General features: G+C 50.9%; 2 protein-coding genes across 2 annotated transcripts; both read right to left on the bottom strand.

Annotated features, from left to right (window-relative positions):
• Positions 1-614: 614 nt before the first annotated feature.
• On the bottom strand, positions 615-4,003 carry LOC135458305 (olfactory receptor 6F1-like). The gene is made up of 3 exons (XM_064733367.1): positions 3,995-4,003; positions 1,775-1,913; positions 615-1,573 (listed from the first exon to the last, which is right to left on the bottom strand). The coding sequence occupies exons 1-3, from the start codon at positions 4,001-4,003 to the stop codon at positions 969-971; spliced, it is 753 nt and encodes a 250-aa protein (XP_064589437.1). The 3' UTR covers positions 615-968.
• Positions 4,004-5,537: 1,534 nt separating this feature from the next.
• On the bottom strand, positions 5,538-7,563 carry LOC135458394 (feather keratin Cos1-2). The gene is made up of 2 exons (XM_064733522.1): positions 6,261-7,563; positions 5,538-5,918 (listed from the first exon to the last, which is right to left on the bottom strand). Exon 2 carries the CDS (start codon positions 5,895-5,897, stop codon positions 5,592-5,594), a length of 306 nt encoding a protein of 101 aa, XP_064589592.1. The 5' UTR covers positions 5,898-5,918; positions 6,261-7,563; the 3' UTR covers positions 5,538-5,591.
• Between the last annotated feature and the right edge of the window lie 7,454 nt (positions 7,564-15,017).

Below are 15,017 nucleotides of genomic sequence, written 5' to 3' on the forward strand. Positions count from 1 at the left end.
GTGATCCCTCCTCATTATGAAGTGGTTACATGGACTATCCTCACTGTCAGTGTGCCAAAAGAAAAGCTTTGAGAACATGGTTAATCTGTTCTGAAATGAAAATCGGGAGGGGAAAAGCAAGTGCTGTTTGGAAGTGCTAATGTCCTCCCAATGAGCGTAAAGGGAGGCTTGCTTCCCAGCCAGCCTTCCACAGCTCTGCACTTTGAGTGCTTTGCCAATCACATTAAAGTTTTTCCACAACAAAGCCCAAAATGGGTGGAACAATGTACTGCTAAAAATTATGTGGGGTTTTAGATGTGGAAATGCCCTGACACATCTAGAATGAAGCACAGTTTTGCATAATTTTAATTAAAAATAAGAGAGTAGATTCAGATACTAAGGAGAGGAAAGAAGAGGAATTATGCAAATTTTGTTTGCAGTCTTATGCTAGGAAAAAATGGCTATAAGTAGAGATATCAGACCTTGCCAAATTTTATCTTGAATTAGAGTATGATTTATGATGAAATAGCTACAAGAATGTGGCATAGATACATCACAAAACATCAGGCTAAATGGGGAAAAAACATGTCTACTTCCTAAAGCAATGTTTCCTAAAGTTCCTGGGATTTCTTTAGGAGATTCATGCAAACCCTGACAAAATTGAGCACCTGGCAAACTGGGGTAGAAACCTGTGGGAGTACCACTCCTCCAGCTGTTTTTATTTGTGGCCCTTTCCAAGCACAGCACTTTAAAGGGCTGGGAGGCATTCTGAATTATCTGGGTATGAACAGAGGGTGGTGGGAGAGCAGAACTGAGGCTCAGCCCAGCCAGAGATGGCTGTAAGGTGATATGAGCTCATTGGTGGCTTCTCAGTGCCTGGGATGCCCACTCAAACCTACACTTCAGAGGGGATCTTCTGCAGGGCAGAAGTCATGGGAGGGCAGGGATGAATCTGTTTGTTCTACTGATGCCCTGTGAAAAAAGTCACTTCACTTTTTCTGGAAAGCTCGTCCCAGAGCGAGCTTCACCTCTTTGTTTCTGAGTGTGTAAATGAAGGGGTTCAGCAAAGGAGTTACCACTGTGTTAAAGGTATTCACGATTTTGTTCACATCCAGGGAGTTCTGGGCTGATGGTTTGACGTACAGGAACATGGTGGAGCCATACCAGATGGTGACAACACTGAGATGGGCAGAGCAGGTGGAAAATGCCTTTTTCCGGCCATGGCCTGACTGGATCCTCAGGATGGAGGAGATGATGTACATGTAGGAGACCAAGGTGACCACACAGGAGGCCACCACAACAATTATGGAGACCAGGAAGGTTGCCAGCTCCACAGGCCATGTATCACTGCAGGAGAGGGCAAGGCAGGAATCTATATCACATAGAAAATGATTGATGACATCTGGCCCACAGAAAGTCAGCCTGGATGTCAGAAAGGCCAGCACGGAAATGGCCAAAAATCCTCCCAGCCAGGAGCTGAGTGCCAGCTGGACAGAGAGGACGCTGCTCATGAGGGAGCTGTACCTCAGGGGGCAGCAAATGGCCAAGTAGCGGTCATAAGCCATGACAGACAGGAGAAAACACTCAGCGGAGCCTAGAGAGAGAAGAAAGAATAACTGGAGGATGCAGACACTGAAGGAGATGGTCTGGCTAGTCCCCAGCATGACTCCTATGGCTTTGGGAACAACACCCGTAGTGTACCAGATCTCCAGGAAGGAGAGATTGCAGAGGAAAAAGTACATTGGGGTGTGTAGGTTGCTGCTTCTCCACACAAGGGCAATGATGGATGCATTACCTATCACTGTCAGGGTGTACATCAGTGCAAACACCACCACAAAGGAGACTCGGAATTGCCATGTCCCTGGGAAGCCAAGAAGGATGAATTCTTTTACACTTGTCCTATTTGCCATGTCCTTCCAAGTGTTGAGGTCTGTCTGCAAAGAAAGAAAAGTTTCTGTGAAAGTTTGCATGCTGCAAGCAGTGAAAAAAAAAATCACCATCCCCAAAAAAGCAGTTGGTGCACAGCATGGGAAAATGGCACTTTTCTTATGTTAAAATTTTTCTAGAAATCCTCCCCTGATGAAACACAACTAGATCTAACCCTGAAAATCAGGAGTACACCAACAAATGAACACTTGGAGACGTGTTCATCAGATTGTGCATCTCCTTTACAGCATGGGGAATGTAGTCACTTCTGTGAGATGAAAATCCCACTTAGGAAAATATGGACACCAGGCTGAGGCACTCCAGCTATGGAAAAAGCTCTTACAAGTAGAAAGGAAAAAGGCAGGAAAAGCTGTCTACAAATAGAAAGGCAATAACATAACTTGTAGTCTCCAAGGCAGGCAATACTGAGGTGTGGTTTCATCAAATGAGAAATACAAATACTGTCATGATAATGTGACACTGCAAGAGATTTTCCACCTCTTCTATGTCAGTTTATTACAAGGGATTGAGATTGAAATGCAGCCACACAGGGCAGCAGGTTGGTATGCCAGTCACTACTCAAGGTCTCCTATATTTGCTTTCTTCTAAGCCTCAGAACAGGAAGCTTTTGCAAATACCTCCATTTCCCTGACTGATGCCTGCTTCTCAGCATAGCTACCACGGGTGTCATCCACCTCTTTGCAATTTTGCCATTTCAGAGTCAGAGGAAGGATTTCTGTTGACTAAGCTGAAATATCTCTGGTGAAATAAAATACTCCTATCTCAGCTCCTCAGCTTACCCCCCTTTTTTCTTCACAGACAGAGAAAAACCATGAGGGAGACATGGCTCATTTTGTCTTAAAAACATGGCTAAAAGCTCTCAAGAAGTGCCAGGTTGTCTCTGAGGTCTAAGGCAGCAGTCTAGTAAGCACCTGGGTGTTAGACATCTCAACTCAGTGACTGAAGGCAAAATCCTCTGAGTTGAATCCCATTAAATGTAGCTCTGCTGAACTGTTTTTGCAGACAAGGGAAAATTCTTGATTAGTTCTCTAGAGAGAACATATTTTCAGGTGGATGTGGAAGACAGTTGCACTAAATCACCACCTGAATCATCCCTTTCTCTCCTGTCTTCCTCCCCAGCAATATATACTAAAAATCTCATCTACTTAAAGAGTAAAGAAATCTCCCTTAAACCAGCTCTTCTTAAACATGTAAGGCATTGGAAATCTGTGCTACACGTCTTGGGCCGGCTTCACTCACCAGATTTGCCAGTGGAAATGATCCAAATGACATTTTTTCATGCACCATCCTCCCAAGGTAGCCATGGTCCCCTTGGCTAATGGAGAGCATTGGAAAGATTTATTGTAGATTTATTGTGGGGAGCTCTGGATTCAGGTGAAGGTGTGTGGATGAGCAGCTCTCCCCTTGCTGACTCACTTCAAGCTGATGGCAACTGCCTGACCTGGTTTCCTCTCCATCCAGGAGAATCTGACAGCTTCCACTCCTGATCTTCTCCCTCTCACTGCCACCACTGTAATTCCACTGAAGGAAGCTCTGTGTGCACACACACAAAGTGTAAACTCTCTTCATATAATGAGATCATGCACCAGAGAGTCGCCAGCATCATTAGCATAAGAACATCCCCACACCCACCTCATTAACACAATGAAGCTCCAGCTGGCCACACCTTGGAGACTGTTTTCTGTTTTCCCTCTGGTGTGCTCCAGGGAATTTGACCTCTGGGAGGCCTTATGGGCTTGTCAGAGATGAATGGTACTCTCTCTTCATACAGGCCAATTAAAGAACAGCAATGCAATTCCCTAAGTGGCTGCTAGGCTGGGTGTTTGCCTCCTAGCTGCAGCTGTGGTATGAGAACCTTGTCAGGAACTCATCTGGCATGGAGATGTCTGAAATAGTCATGTTCCTTGTCAGGAACTCAGCTGGCATGGGGATGTCTGAAATAGTCATGTTCCAAGAGACTGGGGTCAAGCTTTTGGTGCTGGTACTCAGGGGGTCGTGAAACCTCCAGGGTGAGAAGTAACTAAAGGCAAGTATGGGCACATGACTACAGAGACAGTAAAGGACTCACCTGCCTCATTTCAGAACCTTTAAATGCAGCTAAGGTCTCTGTCTTCAGCTTTAACTGAAGAACGAAGTTCAAAATCCGACAAGGTATTAGTAGAGGAAACTTTATTTCCCCTGACTCTAGAAAAGGTGTCTTCTGTTGAGGTACTCATCTTTGCTCCATTCATCATCAGCTGAGAGAAATAGGCACTCTCAAGCCTCAGTTCAACCCTTACAAAAAATGATCTCACAGATCAGGTAATACAGGCCTTACAGACACCTATTTTTCTTCTGTTGACACTCAAGATAAACTAGTTAGCTGGCTTAGACCACACACTTCTCATCCTCTAGACATCTTGAGTTAGATTGACCTCCAGAGAGAGTCTGTCTGCACTGTCCAGGACCACCACACAGGTGTTGGACTTGGCAGAGACTTTTCTGCAAGTCCTGTGTCCCAGGCTTCAGTGTGGTTGAGAGAAAACTGACCTGTACTTGGTTGGAGCTGGAGACGCAGCTAATGGGAACAAAGTTCTCAGCTTGAACCTATTTGCTGACCATGAAGCCATCTCCCCACTATCTGTCCTACCCATGGAAACGGATGTGGGGTTTAGCCGTGGGATGGAGGCTCTGGAGCCTGTGGGTTCACCTGTGATCGCTTAATGAAGCAAGCCATGCACACATACCAGGAATGCAGGCCCTGCTGTGAGCTTGTCCTACTTGGGGAGTTCAGAGGGGCCACCATTGGTCAGCTGCAGGATTTACATCTCCAGAAAGATGATTCTTGCCATTTCCTGGCACACCTGCTTTGCTTTGGGATGGGGTAAGTCCCCCGGGTGGCCTGATGTCCCATCAGTGACTGGGAAGAGTCTACAGAGTCTCCTGAAGATGGGTTGTACTCCCCATCTGCAGGACATGCTCTCAGAGCAAGGAGTCATATCTGAGCAGAAATGTTGGGAGGCTGAGCCTGATCCCTGCTGTCTGTGGAGAAGTCAGGGATGTCTCCCTCATCTCCAAGGGACAGTGCCTGAATGGGCCCCACTTCTGTGTTTCCCACCCTTCCCTTCCTTTGGGAATAATCAATGGCCTACTTGTGTCCCCACCTTTTCCTCCACCACCCATGGGAACACCTTTTGGTCTCAGCAACTTGAGACAAGGATACCAACAAAGGATTACATGGAGGCTGAGTATGAGATGCAGAAAGCTTTATTGTCATTGAAGTGGGAAATTAGTTCCCTTATAGAGAAGGCTACTGGTGGTGGTGGTGAGAGACCACATGAAACTGCAGCAAGTCTGGGTCCACTTTGGCACAGACACTGGAGAGCCACGGGAGAGCCAAGGGGACATCCATCTGCCTGCCCTACAGCAGGGCAGAGGTTAGCAGATCCCCCAGAGAGGCTCTGAAAATCTTACAGTCCAGAAGTATGGAAGACAAAAGAGAGGTGGAAGAGAAAGGCAGCAAAAGCAAACACTGGCCATGGTTTCAGAGAGCCCCACCAGCCCTTCTTCAGAAGGGCAGCGTTCGTTGCTCAGCACCTCTGAATCTGATGGCCAGGAGCTCTGTCCTCAGTCCAGCATCAGCTTCTGGGTTCCTGGGGTTCCTCGTAAGGGCTGCACCAGTGGCATTAGCAGGGACGGCATCTGCTGCCACCATAGCGGTTGGTGATGCAGGAGAGGTCGAAACCCCCAGAATTGATGGGCACTCCCTCAGAGCTGAGGATGTTGCCAACAGCAGCAGAGGTGGAGGATCCCACCACGGTGTTCTGTGGGAAGGAGCTGAGGATGGGCCCAGGCAGGGTCACCACCACGGGCGAGGGCTGGATGAACACGGTGGAGTCCTGGCACTGCCTGACACAGGGCTCATTGCAGCTGCTGCCCAGCGGGGTGGGCCCACAGGGCTGGCAGGGCTGGCACCGGGGGTAGCAGGACATGGCTTGGGGCTGCAGATGCACCTGGAAGAGAGGTAAGTGAAGGAAGCAAAGCACAGGCATGTGTGAGGAGCCATCAGCCATGAATCCATCATCCCACTGCAAGAATTGCAATGGTACCTGCTTAAACCAGAAGGGACAAACTGGGTAGTGAGAGAAAGGGGTTTTCAGCCTCATCCTGACACAGTACTGCAAAGTCTGGCATTATTTCTTCAATAAAGAGCTCCCTCAGCCAAATCCTGACACTAAGTTAGAACTTAGTTATTCTCTGACCCCTCAGCAGCAGCAGCACTAAAACCTCTCACAAGTATAGGAACATGCATCTGCTTCCCAAGAAAAGGACAGGGGAAAGGGCTTTGGACTCACCTGGATCCCAAGGAGAAGGAGGCAGGAGAAGTGGATGAGAGAGTGTGAATTCAGGCTGGCTTTTATAGTCACTCTGAGTTGCCCCAGGCCCAGAGGTGGCTTCTATGAAAGTGATAATTTCTTAAGGTGCTCATGATGTATGGAAAACATCCCAGCTAATGACATGGGCTGAGTGCTTGTTTTCCGTGTTGCCACCTTTTCATTTCCTGGCTTATTCATAGACATTTCTTCATGGAGGCTTCTTCTGAGTGCTGAGATTGAGACGCCTCAGGATTTCCAGGGCAGGAATGTGTCAGTGTCTGCAGAATCCTCCACTCAAGTGCTGGATGGGGGCATGCAGGGAAATGAAATTGGCCTGGAGCTCACTGGTGGTGTTGCCTGTGGCCTTGTTGATTGCAAGGGGTGAAGCTGCTCCCAGGGCTTCAAGCCTTGACTGGTCACCCAAAGATATGCCATGATATCATTGCAAAATGGTATACCATGTCTCTTTCCTCCATTCCTCTCAATTTACTCGGGTGTTTGTTTGCATTCAGAATCTCGGGCATTTGGCCTGCACTTTTGGGTTTCATTGTCTTGCTCCTTAAGCTCTCCTTCTGTCCTCCCAAGGAGGGAAAATCGTCAAGTCACGTGGGCAATGTGAGAGAGTGCTTGGGTCACCCTCAACAATAAGAAGGGCTTTCCTGTGTTTCACACCAGTGTTCCAGCCTGTGCTTGTTTCCTATCCCATCACTGGGCCCCTCAGAGAAGTGTCTGGCTCTGTTTGCCTTGCACCCTCTGGATTTGGGCTGCATGGCAAGGTTTTGGTTGTGAGGGAGCCAACACCAGATGGATTTAAGACTTATGCACCACTGACCAAGGCTGAGCTCATCAGTGATGGTGGAAGCATCTCTGAAATAACACGTTTAGGAAGGGAGAAAGAACCTATTGTGGAAGCCAGAAGAGAGGGGAGGGAAGAGGTGAGAGAAACAACCCTCAGTGAAGGATCTCAGTGAAGAGGGCAGGTAGGTGCTCCAGGTGATCCCATGCTGGGTCAGGCTCCTGTCATGAGCTGTGTCCATATGAGCGACAGGCCAGGTTTGCAAGCAGGACTTGTAAAGAACTGTAGCCCATGTGAAAAATTCACATTGGAGAAGTTTTGGGAGTGCTGTCTCCCATGGGGCATAGGGCAAGTATGTGAGAGTTCCTTCTCCTAAGCACAAAAGAGCCGCAGAGACATGTTGAACTGACCACAACTCCAAATCCCTATCATTTGGAAAAGAGAAAATTAGCAGTGAAGTTGAGCTGAAGAAGAAGGGAGCAGTGGAGGGGAAGGTGATTTTGGATTTTAGGTTTATTTCTCATTACCCTATGCTGACTGGATTGCAATAAGTCAAATTAATTTCCCCGACCTGAGTTGGGTTTTCCCATGAGGGTAATTGATGAGTGATCTTTCCTGTCCTAATCTAGACCCAGAAGCCTCTTGTATTTTCTCTCTTCTGTCCAGCTGAAGAGAGAGAGAGATGGAACAGAACCATCATAGAAGACCACTGGAATCAGCTGGGTGGTCCATTGAGGTGAGATCTCCTTTTAGAGAAAGCAGGGAAGGAAAAAGGGTTTCAGACTGACCTGATTCCCAAGGAGATGGAGGCAAGAGAAGGGGATGAGAGAGAAAAGAGTTGGGCTGGCTTTCACCATGGACCTTTACTGACTCAGGCTGCCAGAGGTATCCCTTCTGGAGGTGATCATTTTCTGACAAATTCATCTTGAATGCAAACCATCTCATTTAATGCTGTGAGCTGTGGTTTGGCTTCTTAAATTGCTGTGTTTTCACTTCCTGCTTTATTTCTGGCACATTCCTCAATGAAGGCATCTTTTGCATGACAAGATGAGAGGCCCAAGCATTTCTGCATCAAAACACATCAGCGTCAGCACAGGACTCATGCCACACGCTGCAGGAGTCCATTAAAAGTAAATTATGTCAGTCTGGGTCACTCCATTGGGATCTCAGGGGCCTTGGTCTCAAAGAAGTGGCCTTGTTGCTGGGTTTGACTGTATCCCACCAAACACAGAGCCCAGGACAATTCAGGTGGCTGGCTTTGCCTTCTCCTGTCATGCACCAGGGATACAGAAAAGGGGAGAAAAGATGGAAGGTTTTATTCAGCTGTCAGAAGGGAAGGCAAATGGCATAATAAAGGGGCTTCCAAGGACAAAGGTGACAAAAGGAAGAGTAAAGAAAGTGTAGGACTGCTGCTGAGTGAGTGACACAGGATAGAGAAAAAGCTGAGGTGCTGAAGGCCTTCTTTGCCTCAGCCTTAAGGAACACCAGATGTACACTGGGGGTAAAGTCAGGATCAGGGAACACACACCCCTGATGGAAGGAGATCAGGGCAGTGAATCCTTAGCAAACTGCACATATTTGTTGGAATGTGGTAAGGGAACTGGCTCCTGCCATTGCCAGGTCACTCTTGGTTACCCTCAGCTGAGCATGGTGACTGGATACTGGAGCAAAGCAAATGCCACTTGTGTCTCCAAAGAGGGGAAAAAGGAGAACCCAGGGAGCTGCAGCCTTCCCAGCCTCACCTTAGCCCCTTAGAAGGTGATGGAGCTGGAAACCTCTCCTAATCAAGGCATGTCAGGGGTGAGAAAGTCACCAGGGACGGGTCAGTGTGGCTTCACCAAGAGGAAGTTACGCCTGATCTTCTTGACAAAGTGCTGTGGTGATGTGACAGAATGGTGAGGAAGAAAGAATGGTGGGTCTTCTCTACCTGGATGTGAGCAAAGCCTTTGACATTTTGTGTGGAATCCTGTGGAGCCTCAAAGATTGATGTTGGATGAGCAGACAGTGAGACAGAGTGAAAAGTGACTGGCCAGGCACAGGGATCAGTGATCAGCTGCACAAAATAAAGTTGGACACCAGTGACTGGTGGTGCATCCAAATGGTCAGGACTTGATGGGTCCTGTTTATCAACTTCCCAACTGTAATGTGGTTGATGGGACAGAGTGGACCCTCAGCAGGTTTGCAGACAACACCAAACTGGGAAGAGAGGTTTATGCATCAGAGAGAGTCAGGCCAGCATCCAGAGGGACCTCAGTAAACAGGAGAAATGTGCTGATGGGAAACTCATGCAATTGAAAAGGGAAAGTGCAAATTCCCTTGTGCCAAAGAAGTCCAACTGTATCCCCAGCTCCACTGCACCAGGTGTTGCCAGGTGCTCAAGAAAGGTGACTGCTCTCCTTTATGCAGCACTGGGGGGGACACAGCTGCAGTGGCCTCCTCTGCTGCCCTTCCTCTGTGACCATATTGGTGGCAAAAGGGATCAGTAAGAGAGGGGTAAGGTGAGTGGAAAATTGTCTGGCCTGCCAGGGCCAAAGAGTTGTGGCCATTGCTTCAAAATCCAGTTGGCAGACAGCGCTGGGGTCTCTCAGGGATCAGCAGTAGGACCACCAGTGTTGCATATTACCATGAATGTTGTGAATGGTGGGAAGGAGGACACTCTCCACAAGATTGGTGGTCACGCTGAACAACCAAGAACAGGCAGTGAACTGGCTTTTGCTGGCCAAGTTGTTCCCAGAAAGTCCTGGAACCACCTGTGAAAAGGAAACAAGGAATACAGACTAGACTTTGGAAGTTCTCTGCAACAGAAGACTAAGCTACAAACAGCTGCAGGAACATGTGGCTTTCAGCATCCTCACTGCCATCTGCAAAAAATCCCTGGCTGCTGTTTCCAGCCTCTGAGCACAGAGGCAGCTCGGGGAAGCTGCTCCATCTCCTGGTTCAGGCTCCTCTTGCTGCCTCAGGCTGCAGCTGGAGCTGTGCCGGCTAATTCTCGCTGGGATGTCCTTGCTGAAAGACGGGGAGAGTCCATTTGCCAGGACACCAAGCTGTGTCTGCGCACAGCCCGAGTGCTCTGAGACAGCCCGAGCGGCGCCAGGGCTGGGCTCAGCCCCGAGGAGGAGCTGGGGGCGATACAGAGAGAGGAGAGGAGAGGAGAGGAGAGGAGGGAGGGAGGGAGAGGGAGGGGAGGGGAGGGGGAGAGGGGAGGGAGGGAGAGGAGAGAGGAGAGGGGAGAGGAGAGGAGAGGAGAGGAGAGAGAGGAGAGGAGAGGAGAGGAGAGGAGAGGAGAGGAAGGGGGGAGAGGAGAGGAGGAGAGGAGAGGAGAGGAGAGGAGAGGAGAGGAGAGGAGGGAGGAGGAGAGGAGAGGAGGAAGGAGAGGAGAGGAGAGGAGAGGAGAGGAGAGAGAGGAGAGGAGAGGAGAGGAGAGGAGAGGAGAGGAGAGGAGAGGAGAGGAGAGAGAGGAAGGAGAGAGAGAGGAGAGGAGAGGAGAGAGAGGAGGAGAGGAGAGGAGAGGAGAGGAGAGGAGAGGAGAGGAGAGGAGAGGAGAGGAGAGGAGAGGAGAGGAGAGGAGAGGAGAGGAGAGGAGAGGAGAGGAGAGGAGAGGAGAGGAGAGGAGAGGAGAGGAGAGGAGAGGAGAGGAGGAAGGAGAGGAGAGGAGAGAGGAGGAGAGGAAGAGGAGGAGAGGAGAGGAGAGGGAGAGGAGAGAGAGAGAGGAGGGAGAGGCGAGAGGAGCGGCGGCTCAGTGGGCGGGCTAGGGCCGGGCTCGGGTGGTGGGGGCGGGCTGCGCCGCCCCTGCACGGTGCTGGCTGGGTGCCAGGTGCCCGCTGCCGTCCTGCCTGGCTTCTGCACAGACCTTTTCTCGAGAACTGTTCTCCCATTCATCTCTCCCTCTTCTCCATCCTAAACTTTTATTCTGTGCCAAAACCTGCACAAACATTCCTTCTTTATAACACATGAAGTCAGTCCTTACCCCCTTCTAATATTCTTCTTGTCTTTTTGTGCCTTCTCTCACATCCTCCCGTTCTCCCGTGGCTCTCCTACTGCTTCTGTCAGTCACACATTGATCTCCCCACAAGCGATTAATTCACATTTCCATTCCTACATATCTCCATGACATCCTCTGGGAACTGTTTGCCTCCACATCTCTCTGTGTTCCTGGCTGCTTTTGCAGGCTTTGTTCTGGGGATTGGAAGAAGTAGGAGTTGAAGTTTGGTTTTTTTTCTTTCCCTGGTAGTGGCTGCAGTCAGAGCCCAAGTGCAGCAGGAGCCATTCCTGGAGACCACCGAGGGTACCAGTATCAACATCACCTGCTCACATCCCAAAATCCAGACCGGTTATTGGATCCAGTGGTACCGTCAGCTCCCAGGCCAAGGACCTGAACTCCTCGTACTCACTCTGAAAGATAGCAAAGAGCTGCCGGACAATGCAGGACAGCTGTTGGTGTCGGCAGATCGGAGTTCCAGCTCGCTGTGGCTCGCTGAGCCCCGGCGCGGGGACGCGGCCGTGTATTACTGCGCGCTGGGGGCCACGGGCAGAGGAGCCGGGGCTGCGGCCGGGCACGAACCGCCGCGGGCGGGGCCGGGCTGGGCCAGCAGGGGGCGCTGCCGCTCCGCCCGCCGGGGCCGCCGAGCCCCGCTCGTCCCGGGCTGCCGGGCCGGGGCCGCCACCAGAACCGACACCGGCACCGGACACCGACACCGGCAATGGGACCAGGATGGAAACCACCATCGACACCGGCACCGTCATTGGCCCGGACGGGGCCAGCAGGGGGCGCTGCCGCTCCGCCCGCCGGGCTCCCGGGCCGCGGCTCCGCAGCTCCTTCCTCTGCCCCGAGCCCGCAGCACCGACACCGCACAGCCCCGCACATCCCCAAACACGCCTCACAACCAGCCCACAACCTGCGCTCACACAGTCCCCGCACAGAGACCGGCCTCTCCTCCGGCTGCTCCATGAGAGCACCAGGGCTGGGAGTTGGCAATGCAGCTGCACTTACGGGCACACAAGGGGTTGATTCATCGAGTGCTGTCAGGTCACTAGGTCTGTGCATAAGAGGTGTTTGCATTGAGGGGACAAAGAAATCTCTGTCTCTGCAATAATGACGCTGTTCCATACCGCAATATGCATTCTCACCTGCCTGTGTAAGGCAGGCGTGCTTTTAATGCCGCCTGAGGGTGGAATTCACTGCTCTACAGTTTTGGCTCTCATCCTCAGATGTCCACAGACCTCCATGGATATGCATTCAGCATCTTCCTGAAAGAGCAGAATATGCGTGAAGGAAAACAATAAATCGGTCGGAGTAGAGGAGCATTTCAAATCCCCTGAGGACACTGTCACACTCACCCGTCCCCAAAACGGATTGGTCCCCTTCCCTTCACAACAGTAACATCTCACATATAAGGAAAAGAAAATGCCAGCATTTAGCAATGCTGCAAGTGTTGCAGGGAGACACTTGAAAGACAGAACTCCACATTAGGTTTCCCCCCCAGAGACTTGCTCTAGACACCCCATTTCCTTTGGGGACAGGAGCCTTTCAGCATCTTCAGGAACTCCTTGGGCTGACCAAGTTCAGCTGAGGCAGAAATCAGGTCATGTGAAAGGCGAGAGTGTCTGGTTCTCTAAGGCTCACAGCAGGACCATTTTCCTTTGACAAGGGAAGAACAAGGAGAAGGGAAAGTGATGAGCAAAGCACACAATGACACCAATCTGGCAGTAGGTGATAAGGGGACAAAGAGAGAGCTCAGAGCATCCCAGCTTCTAATTGATGGGCCATTAGGAAAGTGCTGTGAATTGCCTCAGGCTAAGCTTTGTCAGTGACAAGAAGGGACAAGAGAAACACGAGGATAATGGAGGTTTGAGGAGGTCTTGTGGGGTTAGGGAGCACCCACCAAGGAATGCTTGTAAAGCTGTGCAGCCCCCAGCCATGGGGCTCTCCAACACCCATCTGGATTTGGAGATTATCAGTGACCCCAGAGAGCTGAGGACACCTCAGGAAGGTGAGAAACCTCAGCGGGGAAGAAGCCCCTGAGCTCCTGAATGCCCAGCCCTGGGTGTGCAGCACAGCTGCCCATTGCAGCTGCGGAGCTGAGGACTCCACTGCGAGCTGAGCAGGAACAGCCCCTTCCATCACTGATGCCCCAGGGGCACGGAATGCTCACAATGCCAATGGCTGAGGGAGCCTCGGGGGCTGCTGCTGGAGGAGCCAGAAACGCACAAGGAGCATTTCAGGCTCTGCAGGGACAGGCCATGGCTCTGCCTGCTCCCGCCGCTGCTCCCTTTGCTCCCGCCGAGCGTCGTTTCCGCAGCTCTGTTCTCTCGGCGCTGGGACGTCCTTCCTGCCTCTGCCTCGCTCAGCAAACACTTGGTCGCTCAGCAGCTTGCTCTCGACATGCAGCTCGCATATCTCATCCTCACCGTCTTCCTGGGACAGCTCCTGGGTAAGTCCTGGCTTTTCCCCAAGGCACACCTGTTCTTCTTCTTCTGCCCAGGATATCCTCAAAAGCCTAATCAGGACCATGGGGGAAATTGCACTGAATAAAGGGGAAACACCTTGAATAAAGGGAAAAGGAAAATCTGCTTTTGTTTGTGGTTTTGCAAGTGTTTCCTGAAGAAGCTGCTTGGTTTGTAAAGGAAAATGGAAAGGAGAGAAGTGAAACCTCCCTCCTTTCTATGTTATTTCTCTCAAGTTCAATCCATCTGCCTCTGCCTCTCTCTTCTCATCCTCCTGCAGTCACTTCAGGAGATCTCAGCTGTCCCTACAACCGAGCACTCTTCCCATTTAGATCTAAATTCCCACATTCTGTCAAACCTGCCCCGGGCGCCTCACAGTTTTTCATGCCTTTACATTATTACGGTGTTCCATTCTGCCTCCATGCTGACACAGCTCTGCCACAGCTCCCCGTGTTCACTGGCATGGACACAGGCAGGGCTCTTTCTTTGCAAGCTCAGCTTTCTGTGTGCTCAGGAGCTTTCAGGCATGACAGGGATGGGGAAAGCACAATGAACCTTTCTGCTGTACCTCGCTGGGCACCTCAGGGACCTGAAGTGGTTCTGGTTCCAGCACACCAAGTTCAGGCATGGCAGGCAGTTCCCTGGTCCTTCAAGCAGAGGGAGCAGGAACACACAGCCCACCTCTCCTTTTCGTCATGCAGAGGAGAGAGCTCCGAACTCTTGCCCAAAATCTCTCAGGACTCTGCTCCAATGCAGGAGCTTTCTCCACCAGGGTTTTCCATCCACTTCCATTTGCTTCCCATTGTCTTTCCCTGTGGAGCTGCTCACCATCACTTTCTTCCAGGCACCACGGGGCAGGACACGGTCACCCAGGAAGATGGACCAGTCTTGGTGAAGCAGGGACACCCCTTCCACACCACCTGCAAATACCACACCAGTTATTTTAATGGCTTGCTGTGGTACCAGCTGAGGAAAGGCCAAGCCCCAGAGCTGATCTCCTATCAAGCAGGGTCTGGCCCCAGGCGCAGCGGCCGTTTCACCACACAGCTGAACACCACGGGCAAATCCAGTGTCCTGCAGCTGGAGGAAGTGGAGCTCTCTGACTCTGCCTTGTACCTCTGTGCTGTGCAAGACACCCTGCTGCAGGGAGCTTCCTCAGCTGTGCAACAAGCCAGGGCAGGGAGGGGATGTGTTCGGGCAAGGCTGAGCTTGGGAAAGGGACTCTGATATCACCCTGAGGCTCAGCAGAATTTTCATCCACATATGTGTACAATGGTCTGATGGTTTTTGCAGCATCCATCCTGGCACTTGCCTTGGGAAAATATGTTGGACTTTTTTGACTATTTTCTATATTGTGTAGTCTCTAAGGAAAGAGAAATATCCCCTGTGCTTGGCTGGGACCTTGTCCTTCCACACTCCAGCCCTGCTGCTTTTGGCCCCACATGTCCTCAGCAGAGCCCAGGGCTGGTTTTGTGTCCCTGCCTTGGGTGCTCTTG

This window comes from Zonotrichia leucophrys, chromosome 27 (genome assembly GCF_028769735.1).
Source record: "Zonotrichia leucophrys gambelii isolate GWCS_2022_RI chromosome 27, RI_Zleu_2.0, whole genome shotgun sequence".
NCBI classification, from domain to species: domain Eukaryota; kingdom Metazoa; phylum Chordata; class Aves; order Passeriformes; family Passerellidae; genus Zonotrichia; species Zonotrichia leucophrys.